Source organism: Musa acuminata, chromosome BXJ2-7, assembly GCF_036884655.1.
Source record: "Musa acuminata AAA Group cultivar baxijiao chromosome BXJ2-7, Cavendish_Baxijiao_AAA, whole genome shotgun sequence".
NCBI lineage: Eukaryota > Viridiplantae > Streptophyta > Magnoliopsida > Zingiberales > Musaceae > Musa > Musa acuminata.
Genome location: NC_088344.1, coordinates 8,415,641 through 8,436,920, shown reverse-complemented (window position 1 = coordinate 8,436,920; position 21,280 = coordinate 8,415,641). Strand labels below are relative to the sequence as shown.

General features: G+C 44.7%; 4 protein-coding genes across 8 annotated transcripts; 3 read left to right on the top strand and 1 right to left on the bottom strand.

Annotated features, from left to right (window-relative positions):
• Positions 1 to 189: 189 nt before the first annotated feature.
• Positions 190 to 7,321, bottom strand: LOC135618058 (uncharacterized). Its single transcript, XM_065118959.1, has 4 exons — positions 7,048 to 7,321; positions 6,023 to 6,099; positions 892 to 1,257; positions 190 to 641 (listed from the first exon to the last, which is right to left on the bottom strand). The coding sequence occupies exons 1-4, from the start codon at positions 7,319 to 7,321 to the stop codon at positions 267 to 269; spliced, it is 1,092 nt and encodes a 363-aa protein (XP_064975031.1). The 3' UTR covers positions 190 to 266.
• A 349-nt stretch (positions 7,322 to 7,670) lies between these two features.
• LOC103991384 (alpha,alpha-trehalose-phosphate synthase [UDP-forming] 6) lies at positions 7,671 to 11,156 on the top strand. 2 transcript variants are annotated; one of them, XM_009410825.3, is made up of 3 exons: positions 7,671 to 10,154; positions 10,272 to 10,545; positions 10,624 to 11,156. In XM_009410825.3, the coding sequence occupies exons 1-3, from the start codon at positions 8,152 to 8,154 to the stop codon at positions 10,933 to 10,935; spliced, it is 2,589 nt and encodes an 862-aa protein (XP_009409100.2). In that variant the 5' UTR covers positions 7,671 to 8,151; the 3' UTR covers positions 10,936 to 11,156. The 2 variants fall into 2 exon arrangements, with proteins under 2 accessions (XP_009409100.2, XP_064972963.1); XM_065116891.1 differs by having other exon boundaries at positions 7,673 to 9,389.
• A 1,716-nt stretch (positions 11,157 to 12,872) lies between these two features.
• On the top strand, positions 12,873 to 13,733 carry LOC103991383 (uncharacterized). Of its 2 annotated transcripts, none has more exons than XM_009410824.3 (2): positions 12,873 to 13,305; positions 13,401 to 13,600. In XM_009410824.3, exons 1-2 carry the CDS (start codon positions 12,967 to 12,969, stop codon positions 13,410 to 13,412), a joined length of 351 nt encoding a protein of 116 aa, XP_009409099.2. In that variant the 5' UTR covers positions 12,873 to 12,966; the 3' UTR covers positions 13,413 to 13,600. The 2 variants fall into 2 exon arrangements, with proteins under 2 accessions (XP_009409099.2, XP_009409098.2); XM_009410823.3 differs by having other exon boundaries at positions 12,882 to 13,305; positions 13,375 to 13,733.
• Positions 13,734 to 15,785: 2,052 nt separating this feature from the next.
• On the top strand, positions 15,786 to 19,675 carry LOC135617029 (adagio-like protein 3). Of its 3 annotated transcripts, none has more exons than XM_065116892.1 (2): positions 15,786 to 16,305; positions 17,881 to 19,675. In XM_065116892.1, exons 1-2 carry the CDS (start codon positions 16,040 to 16,042, stop codon positions 19,463 to 19,465), a joined length of 1,851 nt encoding a protein of 616 aa, XP_064972964.1. In that variant the 5' UTR covers positions 15,786 to 16,039; the 3' UTR covers positions 19,466 to 19,675. The 3 variants fall into 3 exon arrangements, with proteins under 3 accessions (XP_064972964.1, XP_064972966.1, XP_064972965.1); XM_065116894.1 differs by having other exon boundaries at positions 16,104 to 16,305; positions 17,868 to 19,675; XM_065116893.1 differs by having other exon boundaries at positions 16,166 to 16,305; positions 17,894 to 19,675.
• The last annotated feature ends 1,605 nt before the right edge of the window (positions 19,676 to 21,280 follow it).

Below are 21,280 nucleotides of genomic sequence, written 5' to 3'. Positions count from 1 at the left end.
TGTGAGTAATTAATAGGATTCTGGCATTTAATTTGTCTTCGTTACCAATCTACTACCTAGAAATGTTCTTAATGATCATTTAGTGTCATGACATTTCTTTTATATTACTTTCACAGGAAGGGTTAAGTTTCCCAAGACGAAGACAACATATTGCAGAGAGAATTCCTTACGGTATGTTAACTCATTGCCGTCACTTGTGCTATTTCTTTTAAGCATATCAAATAATTCAACGTTTTAATCGAACTCAAAAAGATTAAAGTAGAAGCTCACAAAAGTGGGGCCCGGCGAGGGCGTCCTTTCCTTCTATGGACCTTTGGACAGGGGGGCTCGGTGATCCGAGGGTGGAAATCGTCTCGGCACGCATCGGACGGCTGAGGCGAGAACGAGCACGACGGGGACTGCGACCCCTCGAGCCCTGCCGTCAGAGTCGGAAGGAACGGCTCCGATGGGTTGCATCCGATGGGCCCGGGCGCCGCGGCTCCTTCCACGTCGGCCATGCAAGCGATGGAGCAGTATCGATTGGGCTCCGAGATGGATCGACGGCAGAGCTGGCAAGCGGACCCGCCCGCGTTCGACTTGGACGGCTTTGATTGCGTCCTGGGATTCAGCAGCACCACTTTGGCGCCGTTCACGGTGTAAGGCTGGTCACCAAAATAAATACAGAAAGTTCCTTATATTAACAAGAGAATTAAGAGAATAGTAGTAATCAAAGCCCAATCGAAGCAAAGAATTACCTTTTTCTTCTTAATCCAAACCCCTAAAAAAATTTAAATTACGAATACAATTCAACAAAAAGAGATAAATTGAGTGCCGGTAAATGCTTTCAAATTTATGCGCTGTACAACGATAGGGAAGAAGAAGAAGAAGAAGAGGACGAAGGTACGAGTCTACCTGGACTCGGGAGCAGTCGAGGAGCTTCTGCATGTCGTGGACGCGGACGACGTCCTGGTAGACGTAGCGGCGGATCTGGAGGAGGCGGTGGGCGCGGTGGGGGCAAGCAGGCCCAGCGACACAGTGGGGGCACATGCGGCGCCCGCAGTCGACGCAGTAGATGTTCTCCTCGCTCTTCCGCGTCTCCTTGTGCTCCTCGCACACCCCGAAGAACTTGCTCCGCAGCAGTAACTCCACCCATCCCGATCCCCCCGCCTTCGCCACGCTCCTCCGCCTTCCCCTCCCCCTTATCTTACCAAGTAAGCTTTCCTCCTCCTCCTCTGTCTTGATGACACTCTTCTTCTTGTAATGGAACGCATACCCCACCTTGCCAAAAACCCAAGATTTCGTTAACAAGATTACATCGAGACGTTCATCAAGGAAGAAACCAAACCATTGAAGATAATTTCGAAGAACGATTCCTGCTGCAAGTCTTGAAATCAACAAGAACAGATGAGATCGAATAATTCTCTTACCATGTTGACAGGAGCGACTCAAGAATCCGTGAATTGTGAGCAAATAATACTGAATATATTAGGAAAATTTGGGGAACATTACCGAATCTTTTATACCAACAGCTGGGTGGATTTTATTAGGCAGGTAATCTTTTTCACCTTCCCCGAACAAATAAAGATTCGGGCCCCTTTGCACCACCTACATTCCAATTGGAGGAACAGAGGGGCCCAGGTCGTCAGACGGGATAGGGAGCGGAGGCGAGATCTCGGCCCGGTCGTGGGGACGACGACGACCGTTCGATAGGGCAGTCGGGGCCGCGGGAGCCGTGCGATGTGCGCCGTGCGGCTCGCCACCCGGGCCCACGCGCATCCCTCTCTGATTTGGCCGGCGCCGCTTCGCCGGGCGGAAATCGCGCGTCGTCGAGCGCGTTTCTTTGCTCATTTATTTCGCAACGATGGACTAAAGGTCGAAACTTTGGCGGCTCGGCGGTGTACGGACTTCTCCGGTCTTCCTTCTTCTATTATTATTTTTTCTATCATCCTATTTTTCGGTTAAGAATCGATTTTTTTTCTTTTTTTTTTTTAAGAAGGTGTGAGTTTGAGAGTTAACTTTCTAATCATAAATAGCTCCAAAGAAATTAACCCATATTTATGCCTCTAAATTATTCGCATGTTCCGCATTCGTCATCATCTTTATGTTATGATCTATTTGTCTATCCTCCTTCGTTCATTTACTCTGTGTCAAATGTGAATGAGTCGTATTCTTCATGTCTTCTCATCTCTTCAACGTTGCAAAATCCTTCTTGCTCGGTATTTTTTCATTACATGTGATACAATATATCATCATTGGAGACTTAGATTAGGAAAACATGGATCAAATTAGTGATTATCCAAACCAAAGAAATACATTCAGTTAAGTTCTTACAAGAAAGAAAAAGAAGAGGAAAACAGTGGGCATTGGGTGTTGTAACCCAGAGAAATTGATGCTTGGACCTGATCTCACAAGGCCCAATTATGATTCATGGTGTCAGTTCATTGGCTCATGGGCAATCTTGACCCCAGCTGCTGTTGGAGAGGGTGTTCAAATTGGAGCAACACTTTTTCTCTACTTGGTCTTTAGGACTATGATCATTGCCTCATTGGTCTTTAGGACTAACAATTTAATGTTTCTTGCATTTGGCATCTGGAAAACTACAAATGCTTGCTGTGAGTTCCATTTATGAGTAGGTATAGTACTTGAAGAATGTGAATGGCTGCCCTCTTCCTCTCCTGGTCAGGTCTCTCTCGAAAGCAGATCACAAACTTCTGAATTGTGAGGATGAACAATGAATGTGATGGGCAGTCTCGAAGGTGATTCGTATGGTTCAGCCACTGACATATCGATAGGCTGATGAAAGGAACGGACCACAACCGGGCATGACTACATTCATTGTTCTCATACTGTTTGGAATTGTGTCATTGGTGAAACACCTAATTTTCTTGAATGCATTAGGTTGCAGCTGTCCTTGTTCAACCTTTCCTCCTTGTCACTGAGTTACCAAAAGGAAGTAGATGTCTTTTGGTTAGATTTATGCTTGATTACATCCATAGTTTTACAAGTGCAAGTGGAACCTGAGGACAAGGATTTAAATGTGAGACAAGAAGTCGCATACTTAAGCCAACAGTTCTTCATGCTTTAGTTTTGTTTACCTTTGGACACTCATTGCCGGCAATTGCGATCTGTGGTAAACAATACAAATAAAAGAATTCTTTTTGTAAGTATGGTTTAGAGTCCCTTTCTATTTCAGTGTCACAGACCCTGAATAAGTGATGCAAAAGGGTTGAAGCTTTCAAACAGAGAGGGATTGTTGGATAGTGACTGTATGATTAAAGAAAGGATGGTTAGTGCAAAATGCTATTCAAACAATGTTTTGAGGCAGCCTGATGTGATAGCTATGTAAAATTGGATGGCTTTTGGTTGAATCAACCAATGTCAAGTGATTCCACCAGTTACTGATAAATGGCAAGAAGTTTATCTGCAGGAGCAGGAAGCCTAAAATGCATATCTTCTCCTCAAACATGCCAATATCCCTAAAGCTGCCAAGTGGGGGATCATAGTTGAATGCATGAAAATGATATCTGAACTGTGAACAGTACTGAGGTGCACATGATCATCGTTTAGCAAATGACTATGTTCTTCTTTTATTCTTTTTGACAAATCTGTTGGAGAAGTTGCATTTAAGAATAAGAACCTTCAATCTCTGGGTACTCTTAATGTTTACAGAAGTTGTAGCTAAGTGTACCCCAGAAAACATGCAGTGATCAACTTCTTGAACATGGGCACACAACATCTTTTGGCATTTGAGCAGAGTCTGATTTCACATTTGGAAAAAACAGTGGCTTGGCATGATGGAACACCAATTCACTCATATCTTGCTTGATGTATGAATTTGGAACTCCATGTAAATATACCTAGTCATAAATCATCTTGACATGTTGGATTTAGGCTGAGTAGGTCATGGTAATATTACAAAACTTATCTTGTACATGGGCATATTTTGTGACTTTGTTGTCAACTGATCATAGTTATTATATATACAGCATTTTTTGTTTTTTGTGTATATACAAAAAAATTATATACACAACATTTCTAGTCCACAAGGACTGTAGAGAGATTTCTCTTATCCACAGATTGTCTCCCTCCTGTACTTGTACATGTCTCAATATCTGGGATTCCTGTTTCTTCTTGTCTGATTCATTTTTGTCCTCATCCTACACCTGACATAAATGTGTGCCAGAATTATAGTTATCGATTATGGGCCCTATGATCATGCTAAATAAAACAGAGGACTGGACAACTTGATAAAGGAAGACAAAATCCAGCTGTATCGACAATTCAATATGCAGTATTACTTTGTTGATCTTAGATACAATGTAGACATAACACAGTTAATTTCTCATGCAGCTGCTCTCTAGTTTAACCTTACTTGGTCTTGGTGTTTGTTGCTTTCCAGCTTGCCACTGGAGTCAGCATATTCCTGTGGATGTGGGTAACTTTTTTATGAGATCATCAGATGGTGGCACCACTATAATGGTTAGGCATTCTTTCATCCTTGAATCCTTGCTAATCTTATCTTTATCTGAAACCCAACCTAACTGTCTTAGTATTTTTTTTATGCTGTATGCATGTGCCAGCCATCAATATCTCTTCTCATCTTCCTTTTGAAGACTCCCAAGTAACAGGTCAAAATGCTATAACTGATGCTGTTTTTGTCTTCCTTTGAACCATAAATGATCATTTCGTATTGGAGAAATAAAAATACTCCTTGCACATGCTGTGGGGTGTGCATAGCTTAGAACTTGTATGCTTTCTAACCTTCCTTTTAACTGTGGTTGGCTTTTGATTAACACACACAGCTTTCTGTTCACTGCCTCTAATTTAGATTGTTAAAGAACAAAGCAATTCATCAAATCTATTGGAATGCAAGTAATTATAATTCTACTCTGATTCAAGTTCTGGGTGCTGAAAGAGTCACTGTAGCAGCCCAAGTGTGATGGGTAGGTAGAGTGCCAGAATCCAAGTAATTGAACTACTTTTTTCACCTCTGCAATGTAGGAGTTATTAGTGTCAAAAGTTCTGCAAAACCATTGCCCAAAGGATGCTCTAGGCAAGTGGTGGGAGCTCTGTTTCCATTTGGGTCATTGTCTGCCAACTCCTTTGTACCATATCTATGTGCATGTGATGATGGTCCCTGTTGAAGCAGCTGGGTGCTGCAAAGCACTGCAGTGTACTGGGCACAAGTTGGCTTAGTAGGTCTGGCTCAAACTACAGAAATCAACAAGAGCATGCCAAAATGACTTATCTTTTTGCAGGAAAGGAAAAAACAAGTAATTGTAGTTTTTTATGGAGAAAAAAAGGGAATCATTTTGATGTATTTAAAACAGATTCATCTTAGGATCTGCAAATATACATACCTACAAGAAGTGGAATTAAAGCTTTTTAATAAAAAGAGTTATTAGTGGCTGTTGAGATACCTAAACCAAATTCACTTCAACCCCCTGAAGAATCAACTGTAACAAATGGGAACCAAAATTGTTTGTTTGTGAAAATAGTCTTCAGCAAACACAGGTGGAGATCTGACAAATGAGGGTTGCATATCAGGTGCTTATTTTACATACACATAAACTGAAGTGGTGAACACTTGTAACTCAGTGCTTTTTAGTATAGATAAAGTGTAAAGGCACCTTCTGGTGGGCTTTCTAAGAAGCTGCTTGGTTTTTAAGCTATCAATTAAATACAACAAAGAATCAGCTCACTACTAAAAGAATCTTATCCACAAGGAGCAAAGTTGGATTAAAATAATAATAACTGGTGACAACTGATTATTTCTGATCTTGTGATTTATAAACAGACCATTAATTAGTTAAAGACAAAAAGTAGGAAAACACCTCATATCTGTTGAAGTTCTGCCCTGCAATAAATAAATTTAATGGAATACCTACCTTATGTGCAATAGTTATGAAGTCCATATATTGTAAACCATTCAACTCATTATGCAATATCTAAGTTGAGAACTTTTCATTCAGTTGATTCCTCAGGTTCCAATCCAAACTTGTTTCTGAATGGAAAACCATTTAGAGAAATAGCTCCTTTGTACCTTGTTCCCTCTCAAAGCTCCTTTGTGGTTGCTGCAAAACTGAAGGTACAAAATTGCTTGAGCTTGTGAAGTGTGATCTGATCCAAACATTTATCAGAAATAAAATCATGCAGACTTGCACGATGGATCACCACTTTGTCAGCATTGCCTAAGCAATCTTGTCTTGGATGGGGAAGAAAGCATATGACTTGGCTTTCCTGATCCGAGATGGACAACCAATTTGTCAAGTGGCACCTACCATGAGAAGAAAGCATATTCCTTGGGTGTCAATGTAGCTCCTCTTTGGTCACAGGTTGTTTCAATCCAATGAATTCAACATTATCTCTGGCGATGATTGAATTATCTTGCTCCAAATAGTCAATATAGTTGATGATTGATCTTACAAAGTGTGTTCAGAATGGTAGTAATTCTGGCTGATGCTTTTACATACACACATTTTGTGTATCTCAAGACTCTTACTGCTCATCTGTGTACCTATCTGGCCGCAGCACAAGATTGTTTACTGGCAATTAGAGATTGGAAGATTCAGCAAGTGTTAGGAGCTGCATCATGATCAACCGCAAGAAATCAAACAGGTCTTTTTTCTGTCATATCTGATGAACCAGTTTAGTATATCTTTCTTAGATTATCATTTCCAACAAATTTTCCCATGATTAAAGCATCCATCATGATGAAATAGAAGAGTAATGACATGATTTGAAGGATCAACAGTTCCACAGTGCATCCAATCTTTTTGTGAATAGATTACTTTGTGTGATCATGCGGTCTGAAGGAGTTGAGTTCTTCCTGATCTTCTTCTTCACTGCATCCAAGATGATAAGAAGAACCAACGGAAGGAAAAGGGTAAACCTTCTCTCTCATTCTCATAAATGTGCATGTTCATGTTTTGATGCAGGCTAATTGGCATCTTCCATCGAGGGGAGGCAAAAGTTCCAGCTCAGACACCATGTTCTCTGCTCCACTCTCACTGCATCCAAGACAAAAAGGAAGGGGTTAGACCTCATCTCATCACTCCCCATGTTGACCAAACTCCTCCACCTCCACCTCAACCTGGGAGCAGCAAGGCAGCAGCCATCGCTTTCCTTCTTTCACGGCGGCCCTCGTGGTCCCCGACTGTTGTCGTGGCCACATTCGAAGGTCCTCCAATCGGGAGGCCTCACCGGCGTGGGCCCGGGAAGCAGGCCGGCACGTGCGAGGGAAACAGCTGCGGTCGCCCCGCCCGGCACGACGGCTCCGCTTTCGCCACGTTTCGTCGGGCGTGTCCGTCGGGGCCGCCCTCGTCCGGGCTGTCGCCGGCATTCCGTGGCTGCTGAGGGGTATGCATGTCATTTGATCCTCTTCAATTATTTGCTTCCGTTTAACAATTGGCTTGTCGAATTGATACTCAATAGGGACGAGCGAGCGCGTACACGGAGGAACAAAATGGGGGTGTCCTTATCGATAGCTCAAATCCTCTTCCGCTTGTCTTCACACCTGGATTCCCCCACCCGCTGTGCACCCGCGTTGATATTGGACAGACGCGTTATCCGCAGCCACTTGTAGCGGGCGTAGGAACGGAAACGACGTCTCTTTTGTCCGTCAGTGGTTTTCTTCCTCCTCTCTCACTTTCCTGCTCTCTTGAGTCAGTATAAAACGCGAAAGCTGCTCCGAGCAGCAGCCGAAACACCGTAGATTTTTTTTCTCTTTTCCTCCAGATTATCCCCCCTTTTTTCTCCCTTTTGCTTGTTTCTGGACCTCTCAAGATTCAACGCCGACAAGGAAATCTCTCGATCATGTTGGGGTTTTGGTAATCCTCCATTTTTCTTCTTTGGAAAAATCGCTTCTTTGTTGCTTTATGCTCTTCTGCTCCTTTTGATTCCGTTGATTTTCTCATACATTGTGAGAATACCGGCTTAGATTTGTCACCTTTTTTGCTCTTTTTCCTTGAAAAGAGAGACTTTGCTCGGAAATTTTTTACTTTTTTACCATGTCGAGCTCCCTCTGCTGCCTCTTGTGGATGTCTAGAAATCCTTTTTCTCTCGCTTTGATATGTTCTGAGCTGGGATTTCGATGAGTACTGGCTATTTGATTCGGTCGAGGCTTTGCTGAGCCGGAAAGATCCTTTCTTTGATCTCTAATCGCCGGAAAAAATGGTGTCGCGGTCTTACTCAAACCTCCTCGAGCTAGCCTCCGGCGAGCCTCCCTCTATCAGCCAGATCCGCCGGCGGATCCCCCGCGTGATGACCGTCGCCGGCATCATCTCCGACCTCGACTCCGACTCCGACTCCGACGGCTCCGCCACCGGCCCCTCTTCCACCACCCGCGACCGCACCATCGTCGTCGCCAACCAACTCCCCATCCGCGCCCGCCGCCGCCCGGACGGCCGCGGCTGGGACTTCTCCTGGGACGAGGACTCCCTCCTCCTCCAGCTCAAGGACGCCATCGGCGACCGCGGCGCCGACATGGAGTTCTTCTACGTGGGCTGCCTTCGCGACGAGATCCCGCCGGCCGACCAGGACGACGTCGGCCAGGTCCTGCTCGAGTCCTTCAAGTGCGTGCCGGCCTTCCTGCCGCCCGACCTCCTCGCCCGCTACTACCACGGCTTCTGCAAGCAGCAGCTCTGGCCCCTGTTCCACTACATGCTTCCCATGTCCCCCGACCTCGGCGGACGCTTCGACCGCTCCCTGTGGCAGGCCTACGTCTCCGTGAACAAGATCTTCGCCGACAAGATCCTGGAGGTGATCAACCCCGACGACGACTTCGTCTGGGTCCACGACTACCATCTCATGGTCCTCCCCACCTTCCTCCGGAAGCGGTTCAACCGCATCAAGCTCGGGTTCTTCCTCCACAGCCCCTTCCCCTCCTCGGAAATCTACAAGACGCTGCCGGTCCGCGAGGAGCTCCTCCGTGCGCTGCTCAATTCCGACTTAATCGGGTTCCACACCTTCGACTACGCCCGCCATTTCCTCTCCTGCTGCGGCCGGATGCTCGGGCTATCGTACGAGTCGAAGCGGGGCTACATCGGGTTGGAGTACTACGGCCGCACGGTCAGCATCAAGATTCTGCCGGTGGGCATCCACTTGGGCCAGCTCAAGTCTGTGCTCGGCCTTCCGGAGACCGAGACGAAGGTCCAGGAGCTCAGGGAGCAGTTCTTGGAGAAGGGGAGGGTGATGATGCTCGGGGTAGACGACATGGACATCTTCAAGGGGATCAGCTTGAAGCTGCTGGCCATGGAGGAGCTGCTCAAGCAGCACCCGGAGTGGCGGGGGAAGGTGGTCCTGGTCCAGATCGCGAATCCGGCGAGAGGGCGGGGGAAGGGCGTGAAGGAGGTCCAGGCCGAGAGCTTTGCGACGATGAAGAGGATCAACGAGGCCTACGGCAACCCCGGGTATGAGCCCATCGTTCTGATCGACGACCCTCTCCCCTTCTTTCACCGAATCGCTTACTACGTAGTGGCGGAGTGTTGCTTGGTCACAGCAGTCAGGGATGGCATGAACCTCATCCCCTACGAGTACATCATTTCCAGACAAGGGAACGATAAATTGGATCGTGTCTTGGGCTTAGGCACATCGGCTCAGAAGAAGAGCATGTTGGTGCTCTCCGAGTTCATCGGATGCTCTCCGTCCCTGAGCGGAGCCATCAGGGTGAATCCATGGAACATAGAAGCCGTCGCTGACGCCATGGTCAATGCTCTGGAGATGTCAGAGCAGGAGAAGCAATTCCGGCACGAGAAGCACTACAAGTATGTTAGCACACACGATGTAGGGTACTGGGCAAACAGTTTCGTGCAAGACCTGGAAAGGACATGCAGGGATCACTCGAGGAGGAGGTGCTGGGGAATCGGCTTCGGATTGGGATTTAGGGTGGTTTCTCTTGATACAAACTTTAGGAAGCTTGCAATGGAGCACATTGTTTCAGCATACAAGAGAACGAGAACTCGTGCCATCCTTTTGGATTACGACGGCACGTTGATGCCACAAGCATCGATCGATAAGAGCCCTAACGCTAAATCGATCGAGATCATGAACAGCTTGTGTCGTGATAAGAACAACCTAGTGTTCCTTGTTAGTGCCAGAACCCGAGCCACTCTCAGTGACTGGTTTTCTGCTTGTGAGAACCTGGGGGTAGCTGCAGAACATGGTTACTTTCTGAGGTTAGCCGTCCTCAGCTTCTTTGCGATGACAAAAAAATCGTAAATGCTTCATGTTTGATGCTATTTCTGGTCCTTCGAGTCGATATGTGATGAGCATTTATATTCATTTGGTTTCAGGTTAAAGAGGGATGCAGAGTGGGAAACATGTGTCCCTGTTGCAGATTGCAGCTGGAAGCAGATTGCAGAGCCTGTAATGAACTTGTACACTGAAACAACTGATGGTTCGACGATCGAAGACAAGGAGACCACGCTTGTGTGGTCATATGAAGACGCTGATCCTGATTTTGGATCTTGCCAAGCCAAGGAGCTTCTTGATCATTTGGAGAGTGTCCTCACGAACGAACCAGTTTCAGTGAAGAGTGGTCAGCACATTGTGGAGGTTAAACCGCAGGTAAGGTGTCACTGCTTTTATGCTATGCTTCCTCACGGGTCATGGATGAGGCTACTGATAGTGATGTTATGCTTGCAGGGAGTGAGCAAGGGCCTGGTAGCCCGGCGCCTTCTTTCCATTATGCAGGAGAGGGGCTTATCGTCAGACTTTGTACTATGTATCGGAGATGACAGATCAGATGAAGACATGTTTGAGGTTATCAGTACTTCTATAGCAAGCACTTCTCTTACCCCGACAGCCGAAGTATTTGCATGCACAGTTGGTCAGAAACCCAGCAAGGCTAAATACTATCTGGACGATACAGCTGAGATTGTGAGGCTAATGCAAGGACTAGCAACTGTCTCAGAACAAGCACTCAGGACCCAGCAATCTCTGCAGAATGGCCTTTGAGCTATAAAAAGGAAGTCGAAGGTTCATTTTTTCTTCTGCATGATCTGACTCTCTTCTAGGTAGCTCAACATTCTCTTTTCTCCTGCTTTTTCCTCACTGCAGTGTACATAAGATCTTTGAACAATTTTCTCGAGTGACAACGCAGATTGCTGTTTGATCTCCATTTTAGAGACCAAGAGACTTGTACGGTTGGTATGCATGCCCATGCTCTTGCTTCCCCACTCCATGTTCTTGCTGGGATTACAGATTCGGTTTCTCTTTTGATGATGCCTCAATTTACTTATGCAACCTCTGAGATCTGAACCAAGTTTCGGTTTCTCTTTCGAAACTACGCTTGCTCTCATTAGACGCAATCGGATCACGGTTGAAGTGTGATTTGTTCTCTCTACCTTGGTTTCTCTTGTTCTAAGTTAGATGTGCTGTCTTCTGAAAACTATAGAGAGATGTGCTTCTGTGTGACTTCCCTCCAAATTCTGAGATGCTTCAGGATTTATTTCATATCGACAGAGGTGAGACAGGAGACTATGCTGCCAACTTCATCATCCAGCACAATGATCTGCAAGTTTACCTTACTTTAAGATGTGCTGGGTGTGGATCAAGCATCTTTTCCTTACCAACTGCGACATCCACTTGTGATAGTCTTCCCCCACACGAGACTTCTCACTTCCTCCATGTCCTGCTGTGTGAGTACTAGTAATGGCAGGATTTCTTTCTCTGGAGGTCTATTCATGGCATTGCTAACTCCAACATCTCTCTAAATTACAAGAAAATGGGCAATCGAGGGATCCCAAACCCATAGAAAGGCTTTTGAGAGTCTACCTTGGCGTGGCATGGCAAGTATTCAACTGATGAATTCTCTTTTACCATGTATAAATAGACTTAATGTGATACTAATTATAGTGTGTTTTTTTTACCTTTATAATTTTATTCTTCGTTCTCTCATTTTATCATGGTATCAGAGTCTCCATCTCCACGGCAAAAGAAAAGGTTATCTACCACTGTTTTTCCATCGTCAGGTCGTCGGTGTGACAAATCTTTCCTCCTCGACGACGGCAACTGTCTTCTCCACTGCCACTTTGTGCCAACGTCCGTTCCTTTCCGTTGCGGCGTCTCTAGTGCTGAGCTCACCAGTACTGCTCCACCTTTCTTCCTCACTGTTTATCAGCACCTCCCCTCCTCACCAGTGTAGAACTCTGTCAACATATCTCAATTGAGATCTATTGCTGCTTCTTTTCCTCTGGTGGTTGCGATTCTCTGGTCGTAGGTCGCTCTCTACCGCCCAAATTCCCAACTGTAGAACTGTTGCATAGAGATTTGCAACTTTACACAATTCACAGGTCCTCTTCTTCAACGAAGACCTCATCTCAATGCTTTTGCTGATACTGATTGGACGAGAAACTTTGATGATAGAACCTCCACGTTAGAGTATGTCATCTTTCTTGGGTATAATCTAATCAGTTGGAGTTCTAAGAAGCAAAAGACAATGGCTCGGTCTACAACTGAAGCTGAATATCATGCTATTACTATTGTTGCTGCTAAACTCAATTTACTTATACTCCTACAATATATTGTGACAATGTTAAAGCTACCTACTTATGTGTCAATCCACGTGTCTCTAATGTTCCTAATCAACTAGACTCACTCACGAAGCCGTCAGATTTCCTTTGATAACAGAGAGATTTCCTCAACTGGATAGCAGATGAGATTTCCTCAACTGCATGAGAAAATATTCTCTTTCACCATGTATAAATAGACTTCATACGAGATTAATTGTAGTGTGATTTTCTTTTACCTTTATAATTTTATTAATTGTAGTGTACTTTTCTTTTATCTTTATAATTTTATTCTTCATTCTCTTAATTTATCGTAACTTTCGTCGTTGGCCGTCACGACCTCTTCGAGTGGTAAAATTTGTTTTTGGATGAATCCGGAAATATGCAGTCATACTTCCTAATGGCATCTCCGAGAAGCCAACACCACACGCCATCTTATCCCATCCTCCACCTTTCATAGCCATTCTCGGCTTCCTCGATGTTGATCCGTGCCGCAGTCCCACAAGTCCACCACCCATGGCTGCCTCCGCCCATTGCCCCCGCCCTTGCCGTCGTTCAGAAGGTGCCACCTGCGGCCATCTCCTGCCGCCTCGGCACGCCGCAGTTGCGCAGCCTCAAGACAAGCCACGGCCTCTGTAAAGCGAGGCGAAGGGTGAGGTACGAAGAAGAAGAAGATGATGATGATGAGGACACCGAGGAGCATGCGCAGAACTCGGAGATCTCGTTGATGGAAGCTTACAGCGAAGCAGTCAGAGATGTGGCTCTCGTTGTCCGGGCAACAGTGGATGGCGAAGAAGAGACTGTGCTCGTCTTTAAGGTAATCATCGAAGACACCATCTTGCTTCCTCCTATCAGCACTCTATATTAAGGAGTTCGGTGACTGCAGGGTTTCTCTTCTTGTTTGAGCTCCAGGACCTCATATGATCCATCCAAGAGTGTTCTTCCAGCGAGAGCAGTCATCGAATGCATAGATGTGGTGAGAGGGCCATTCGATCCCTCCAACGTGGAGTACTTGGAGAAGGACTTGACATGGGAGGCCTTCAAGACTCGTCTGCAAACCAACAACCGATGAAATGGTTCATCAACCATTACTTCTTCTTCTTCTTCTTCTTCTTCTTCTTCTTGTCCTCCTTACAATGCTGTGGCTGTGGGATGCAACACAACCGTATGTATCGAATGCCAAGATTGCAACTCCGTTGAATGGACATCGACAACATATGAAATATTAATCCCGATTGCTGTAGACATTCCAAATGCAAAAAATAGCTCGATAGAGGCACTAAAACTGTAAGCACACAAACCTTTTCTCCATACTGAGAAAAAAATGACTCTCAAACTGCATGCAATTCATGATTAAGCATAACTAATCCAAACACAAAGCATAGTTATCATAAACATCTTAAAAATCTACTGTAACTTTCCCTTGGACAAGAAAAGGGTTTGGAACCCATCAACTGAAGCTGAAGTTGACACCACGCCAGCAGACAATTGAGTGATCGTAAACATCTGTTTTCTTCTAGTGGACTGCTTTCAGACAATGAAATTTTTGGAAAGTTATGAGCTTATACTTGATATAATTTTATTTCCATGACAATAGTAATATTATTTTCTCACTGTTTTGCATAATTCTCTTTCCTCCAATGCTTAGTTGTGCGCGAAGCTCAATGAAATACAACAAAATTTTCATATGTCTGTCTGTCTGTCTTTTTCTCTCTGTTCTTACGAAAGGAATAAACTATGAACATTCTCCCGTTGGCAAAACTTGTGGCCATGGCATTGTGCAGAAGCCACAGATGCTGGAGATCACAGGGCAAAATATCTCCGAACACAACCGGGCCGAAGGCTGCATTCCGAGCTCTTGTTCTCGTTCACAGAGTCATCGTGCAGATATGCCATCAAAGATGCCTCTGATCTTTCATTAAGTCCAATAAAAAAGAAGCGGAAGCAACGGAGGAGAACAAAAAGAAGCAGCGTAGGTATCCGACAGTGCGCTGCCGTGGAAGAGGGCATCACAGCCCGAAACATCTCAGCTACAGTTGCTGCCATTTGGCATCTTTTGTGCTCGGTGTTGGTGTGCCACACGAAGATATTTCCTTACACATGCAACTGTGATGCACTCTCGGCACAGATCGCTTTCGTCGAGTTGGACATACATACATCCACTCATGTGTTCCATCATCATCAGGAAGAACAGCCTTTTCTACCTCTGCTGCTGCACCCAAGCCATCATCAGACGAGGCATAGACTGTTCGGTTCCTAAAACCGATAGTTTCAATTCAAAATGATTAAATAAAATAGTTAATAATCAAAATTAACCGATCTATCTGAGGATATTACATGCCAAATTATGATAATTATATTTATTCAACATTAAGATGATATATATAAATAGATTTATCGATGGTTCCGACATCGATGGGACGGATCCAATATGACGATCCCGAACTATAAAGATTTCGATCGAAATCGTCGGTTTCGAAGGCGGAAACGATGCGTGCCGAACTCGGAAGAAGCATCAGCTTTGAGGTGAGTTTGGTGAGAAGAAACCGAACGCTGGTGATGACGACATGGGCGGTGGGTTGCACGTACAACTTGACCGACTTGTCGGCCGATGTTTTATTATTATCTTCAAAAGGAAATAAAAGAAATAGATCGCAACAATTGTATTTCTTTAGTATTTGTAGATTACGACCTCAAGTCAAAGTCAAATAATTTGTACAGAAACAAAAGTCCAAAGGTTCATAGTAAGTGATATTTGTTCGAAGAGATGGAGATGAAAATTGGAGAGAGAGAGAGAGAGAGAGAGAGAGAGAGAAGGTCGAATAAATATCTGAGACGAGCAGGAGATGACAGAAGTTGGGCGATGATATTTGATGGAGAGTTGACAACAGTTGGGTGATGATATGTGTGGGTTTGAGAGAGAGAGAGAGAGAGAGAGAGAGAGAGAGAGAGAGAGCTGCCGTGGAGGGGATGGAGAAGTTTGCCGGCGCACTCACCGACCCAAGAAAAGACAGCCCACCCATAGATATTTTTAGGCAGCCGTGGAATCCACCGCTTCAAATCACATCGCAGCTTTTCTTACGACAAATAAATGATGTGATGACTGTATAAGTGATTTAGTAAATAATAATTATAATTATAATTATAATTATATATGAGCTATTTTTGAAAGAAAAAAGAAAAAAGAAAAAATAAAAATGGAAAAATAAATATATTGTAGCCATGGTGGGCCCACGCGGTCCTTTGTACGATTTTTATGGCTTGTCAAAGCGAAGCATCAATTACGATCCAAAGTAGATTTGTTGGCAGCCCATTTTCTCTCTCTCTCTCTCTCTCCGAAGCAGATATTTGTAGTTCCGTCACCACCTCACAGCCACTTCCTCTCCGATCTCCTTTATCACCTCTGTTCAACCCTCCCATCTCATACGGAAGCAGCGGTAGTCGTAGTGGTAATAGGAGGACGGTGGGCAGATTCATTTGCAGCAGCAGCGAAGGAAGAGAAGAGAAGAGAAGAGAAGAGAAGAGCATATAAGAGACGAGCATAGAGGAGGATGGCAGCAGGAGTAGAGCGAGGGAGAGGAGGAGCCGGCGGGGGAGGGAACCCGCTGAAGCGACTCAAGTGGTCGCAGGAGGACGAAATGGAGCTCGAGGAAGAGGAGGAAGAGATGGCGGGCCTTGGCCGGTTCTACTACCCGGACTGCCCTTCGGCTTTCGTCGTCTCCGACGCCGTCGAGCCCGACTTCCCGCTCATCTACGTTAACACCGTCTTCGAGAACGCCACCGGATACCGCGCCGACGAGGTCCTCGGACGGAACTGGTGATTCTCTCCCCCCCCTAACCTTTGGATGATTCCGATCGAGTTAACCCTTGCGATGGGTCAAAGATTTGACGTCAAAATTTCATCTTTTCCGGGTATTTATTTGATTGGTTAATTTCGAAAGTTTCTGATTGGTACCGTGTGTGTGTTGGTAGCCCCATCATCTTGTTTCATTCCGGGAAGAAGGATTCTGCAAGTCCAGTGGACGTTCTACTACAGCCACATCCTCGATTGAAGGGAGCTAATCTTGTCGCCCTTGTCTGCAGAAAAACCATGATTTACGCTCCAGGATTGAATGAAACGATCGACATCACAATAAAAAGAAGTTTTCTTGCCATCCGAATCGAAATCAATTCCTTATTCTTCTGATCAATCGATCTTTCCCTTTCTCCTTTGTTTTGCCTCTATGCCTGATATCTTGGAATAATAATGTGTATATGGTCGAGCTAGTTATCCTACTTCATTCTCCCTTTTTTCTTGCTTCGTATGTGTCTCGTGGTTCTCTCTCCTATTTCAGAGCTTAACTCGCTTTTGTTCCGAATTAATTGTTAGGTAGTTGAAGGAATCTCCATGAGATTTGGTAAATGCACAAATTTACCAAACCAATGGATGGATAATTTGGGTCGAGTGCCTTTTTTGTGCAATTACCATGGGACTTGTGAAGAAGGAACACTTTAAGATGATATATTCCCTTTGAGTCGTAGTAAATTGAGATATTGTTGCCGTAAAAGCAATCACAGTAAGTAAAATGATGGAGACTCTCTGGTTTGGGATTTAGGGGTTTCTGCAATATGAAATGCTGGATTTGTATGTATTCCATGGACAACATTTATCTATGTCAATCAAGTAATTTACAGCTAGTGATGATATTGTTCATCATAAAAGATTACAATTAATTATAGTTGTATGGCTAATATGATTAGGTTCTTCACCTATTGCTTGATTTGACTGGATTTATATTCCTTTTTACATGAGTAGAATTATCTTAACAGCAAAGTAATTGCAAGATCTGCAGGCTACATGTTGGCCAAAGTATTTTTTCTCAGAACCAAATGCAACTATCAAAGAGGTTTATCTTCTCTTGTTCTGGTGCTCCAACTTTCTTTCCAAGTTCTTTTCTTTTCCTTGAAATAATTCATACAACTTAGCAATATAGGGAATGTGTTGAATCTGTTGATTGGACGTAGCTATTCGATACTTCCAACTCCAGCAATATAGGGAACGTGTTAGTTGGATTGCAATCTTGGTATAGTTATTCTGATAGTTGCTTTGAAGCTTCATTCATGTTCTCTTACGGCAGTTGTCTCCCTTTAAGCCGTTGCCATCATTAGCCACACTGCACAAATAGCAGAAGCATTTAGGTCACCTACCTTGTGGTCCTGCTCTGTCATCAGCATATACATGGTCCATCTTTTTATTTTCTTTCATCTGCTTTGTTTTGTTACCGTAAGTGTAAGCATTATAATCATTGGTTGTGCTTTGCCCCCAAAATTCTTTTGCCCTTTATGCCTGTCATTTCTTTTTGAGTAAGAAGATCTGCAAACTTGATTGATTCATTTCAGAACCCTGTTTCAGCCGATTCTTGCAGTTTCGTGATCCACGAGCACAAAGACGGCATCCCTTGGTGGACCCAATGGTTGTCGCTGAAATTCATAGATGTCTGGAGGAAGGGATAGAGTTTCAAGGCGAGCTTCTCAATTTTAGGAAGGATGGCACTCCGCTGGTGAACAGATTAAGGCTTACGCCGATATACGGCGATGACGGCTTCGTTACCCACATCATAGGCATCCAGCTGTTTTCTGAAGCAAACATTGATCTCAACCGTTTGTCGTACCCAGTTTTCAAACAGACCTCCTACATCAAGTCCTACCATGAGGATCCAAAATTCTCCATACCTGAAACCAATTCTAATAACCAAAACCGGGACTACTGTGGGATCCTTCAGCTCTCAGATGAAGTCCTGGCACATAACATCTTGTCACGCTTGACACCTCGAGATGTAGCTTCTATTGGATCAGCATGCATTAGAATGCGTCAACTAACTAAAAATGAGCATTTGAGGAAGATGGTTTGCCAAAATGCATGGGGAAGAGAGGTGACCATAAGATTGGAGCTGAGCACCAAAAGATTAGGATGGGGCAGGCTAGCAAGGGAGCTAACCACACTGGAGGCTGCCTCGTGGAAGAAGTTCACAGTTGGTGGCAGAGTAGAGCCTTCCCGTTGTAATTTTAGCGCCTGTGCTGTTGGCAATCGGTTGGTTCTCTTCGGAGGAGAAGGCATCAATATGCAACCAATGGATGATACTTTTGTTCTCAATCTCGAGTCAGCAAATCCAGAATGGCACCGTGTGAAGGTCACCTCATCGCCTCCAGGACGCTGGGGGCACACGCTTTCATGCCTAAGTGGTTCATGGCTGGTTGTCTTTGGTGGATACGGCAGTCAAGGATTGCTGAACGATGTGTTTGTGTTGGACTTGGATGCCCAGCAGCCAGGTTGGAAAGAAGTCTTCGGTGAAGCCCCTCCTCTTCCAAGATCCTGGCACAGCTCTTGCACTGTTGGTGGATCCAAACTTGTTGTATCAGGTGGGTGCACCAGTGCCGGTGTCCTTCTAAGTGACACTTTTCTACTGGATTTGACTAGGGAGAAGCCAACATGGAGGGAGATACCCTCCCCATGGGTGCCTCCTAGGCTTGGTCACACACTTTCAGCGTATGACAAGACTAAGATTCTGATGTTTGGAGGACTGGCTAAGAGTGGCTCACTAAGGCTGCGGTCATGCGATACATTCAGTATCGACTTGGAAGATGATGAGCCTCAGTGGAGGCAGCTAGCGACCACCGGCTTTCCTGGTACAGGTCCGCCACCAAGATTGGATCATGTGGCTGTCAGTTTGCCTTGTGGAAGGATTATCATCTTCGGTGGATCGATCGCAGGCCTTCACTCGCCGTCGCAGCTCTTCCTCTTGGACCCATTAGAAGATGAACCAACATGGAGGATCCTCAATGTCCCTGGTCAGCCCCCAAAGTTTGCATGGGGACATAGCACTTGTGTCGTTGGAGGGACACGAGTTCTTGTGCTCGGTGGTCACACCGGTGAAGAGTGGATTCTGAATGAGCTGCATGAGCTATGCTTGGCTAGCAGACCCGAAGGAGATCCATGATCTCGATCATTATGTTTTAGATGTTCATTGGAGTGAAAGAGTTCCTTCTCAGTTACCATATGTTTCAGTATTTGCCTCAATTTTCCTTGTTTGCTTCTGTGGGAATCTTGCTCTTCATCGTCTTGTATCATCCCCACCTTCAGCTACATCTAAATCTGCTGTACATAAACTATACAGCGTATAAATAACTGATGTATTTATACTGATTCAGCTGATGTCAATCTCAGGTTGCCAAAATGACAGACTTTCTTTGTGCTACCTCACCTAAGCAATTTTGATTTCCAAAGTCTCCCGAGTGATCTCATCTTCAAACTGGTCTTCTTGCAAGAATGTCAGAGCAGATGAAATCTCAGAGTTACCTACAAAATGGAATACTTGTTGCTTCTCTGAGCATTGGGTGATGATGGATCAATGACAAAACTCGAAGATATCGGTCAACGCGACCAAGAAAATGTAGAGTGTATTGGGTGCTGATCGATCAAAGAAGGTTTCTGCATTTTTGCCTAAATGGTTTTATTTTTATTTTTCTTATTCATGAAATATTCAGATATGGATCCAAAGAGGAAAAGGTGTGCTTACCCTCCGTCGGTTGGACCTCAAAATCGCCTAAGAAAAATCTTTTGGGTGCTAAATGGTTCGAATTCCATATCGTTGTTCGTACCTGCGGTGGTCGGAGCAGGGAGATCCAAAGACCGACGTGTGCTTACCTCCCACCAGTCTAACTTCGAAATGGCCGCCAAAAAAAAATTTCCGAGCCAAAATGGTTCAACTTCCACTTCTTTATGCTCGCTCGCGGTGATCGGAACCCACTTCCACAGCAGTGAGATCCAAACACGACACACGTGCTTAACTCCCTTCAATCTGATCTCGAGAAGGTCCCGAAAATAAATTTTTTGGAGCAAAAAAGGTCCGACTTCCAAATCGGTATTCTCACCGCAGTGCTCGGAATGCACCGCAGCACTAGAATCCAAAGACGTTAAGGTGTGCTTACCTCCCTTCAATCTGATCTCGAGAAGGTACCAAAAAAAATTTTTTGGAGCAAAAAAGGTCCGACTTCCAAATCGGTATTCTCACCGCAGTTCTCGGAATGCACCGCAGCACTAGAATCCAAAGACGTGAGGTGTGATTATCTCCCTTCAATCTGATCCCGATAAGGTCCCAAAAAAAAATTTTTTGGAGCAAAAAAGGTCCGACTTCCAAATCGGTATTCTCACCGCAGTGCTCGGAATGCACCGGACCACTAGAATCCAATGAGCCGAAGGTGTGCTTATCTCCCATCAGTAGGACGTCAAAATGGCCTCAAAAAATATATTTGGGCACATGTTGGTCAGAATCCCAGCTTCTTATTAACACTCGCAGTGTTCAGAACCCACTCAGCTGTGCGATGTCTGACGACCGTCCGATCGACTTACCGCGTCCCATGATCTATCACAAAGCGCTTCAAAAAAATATTAATTTCTCACAAAATTGATCTCTATTTGGTTTAGTGGATGGAAAGCGTCGCAGCCATTTTGCCTTGGAAAGATCCGTGACTAGTTAACTCATCATGCTCCCAATCTGCATACAAATCAAACTTTAAGTTGGTTGGATTCCATACCAAGTCGATGCGATCCATTGACATACCCCCCTTCGACACACACACAAACAACAGAATGTAAGACGAGCACAAACCCAGATTAGATTATGAACCAACGAGATTTTTGCCTTTTTGTGTGAACACCTTATGCATAAAATTCCAATAGGAAAAACAATGTAACTGTAGCTAACAACATGAAGAGTATGCTGTGTAGAAATCACCAATGAGAACCAAATATC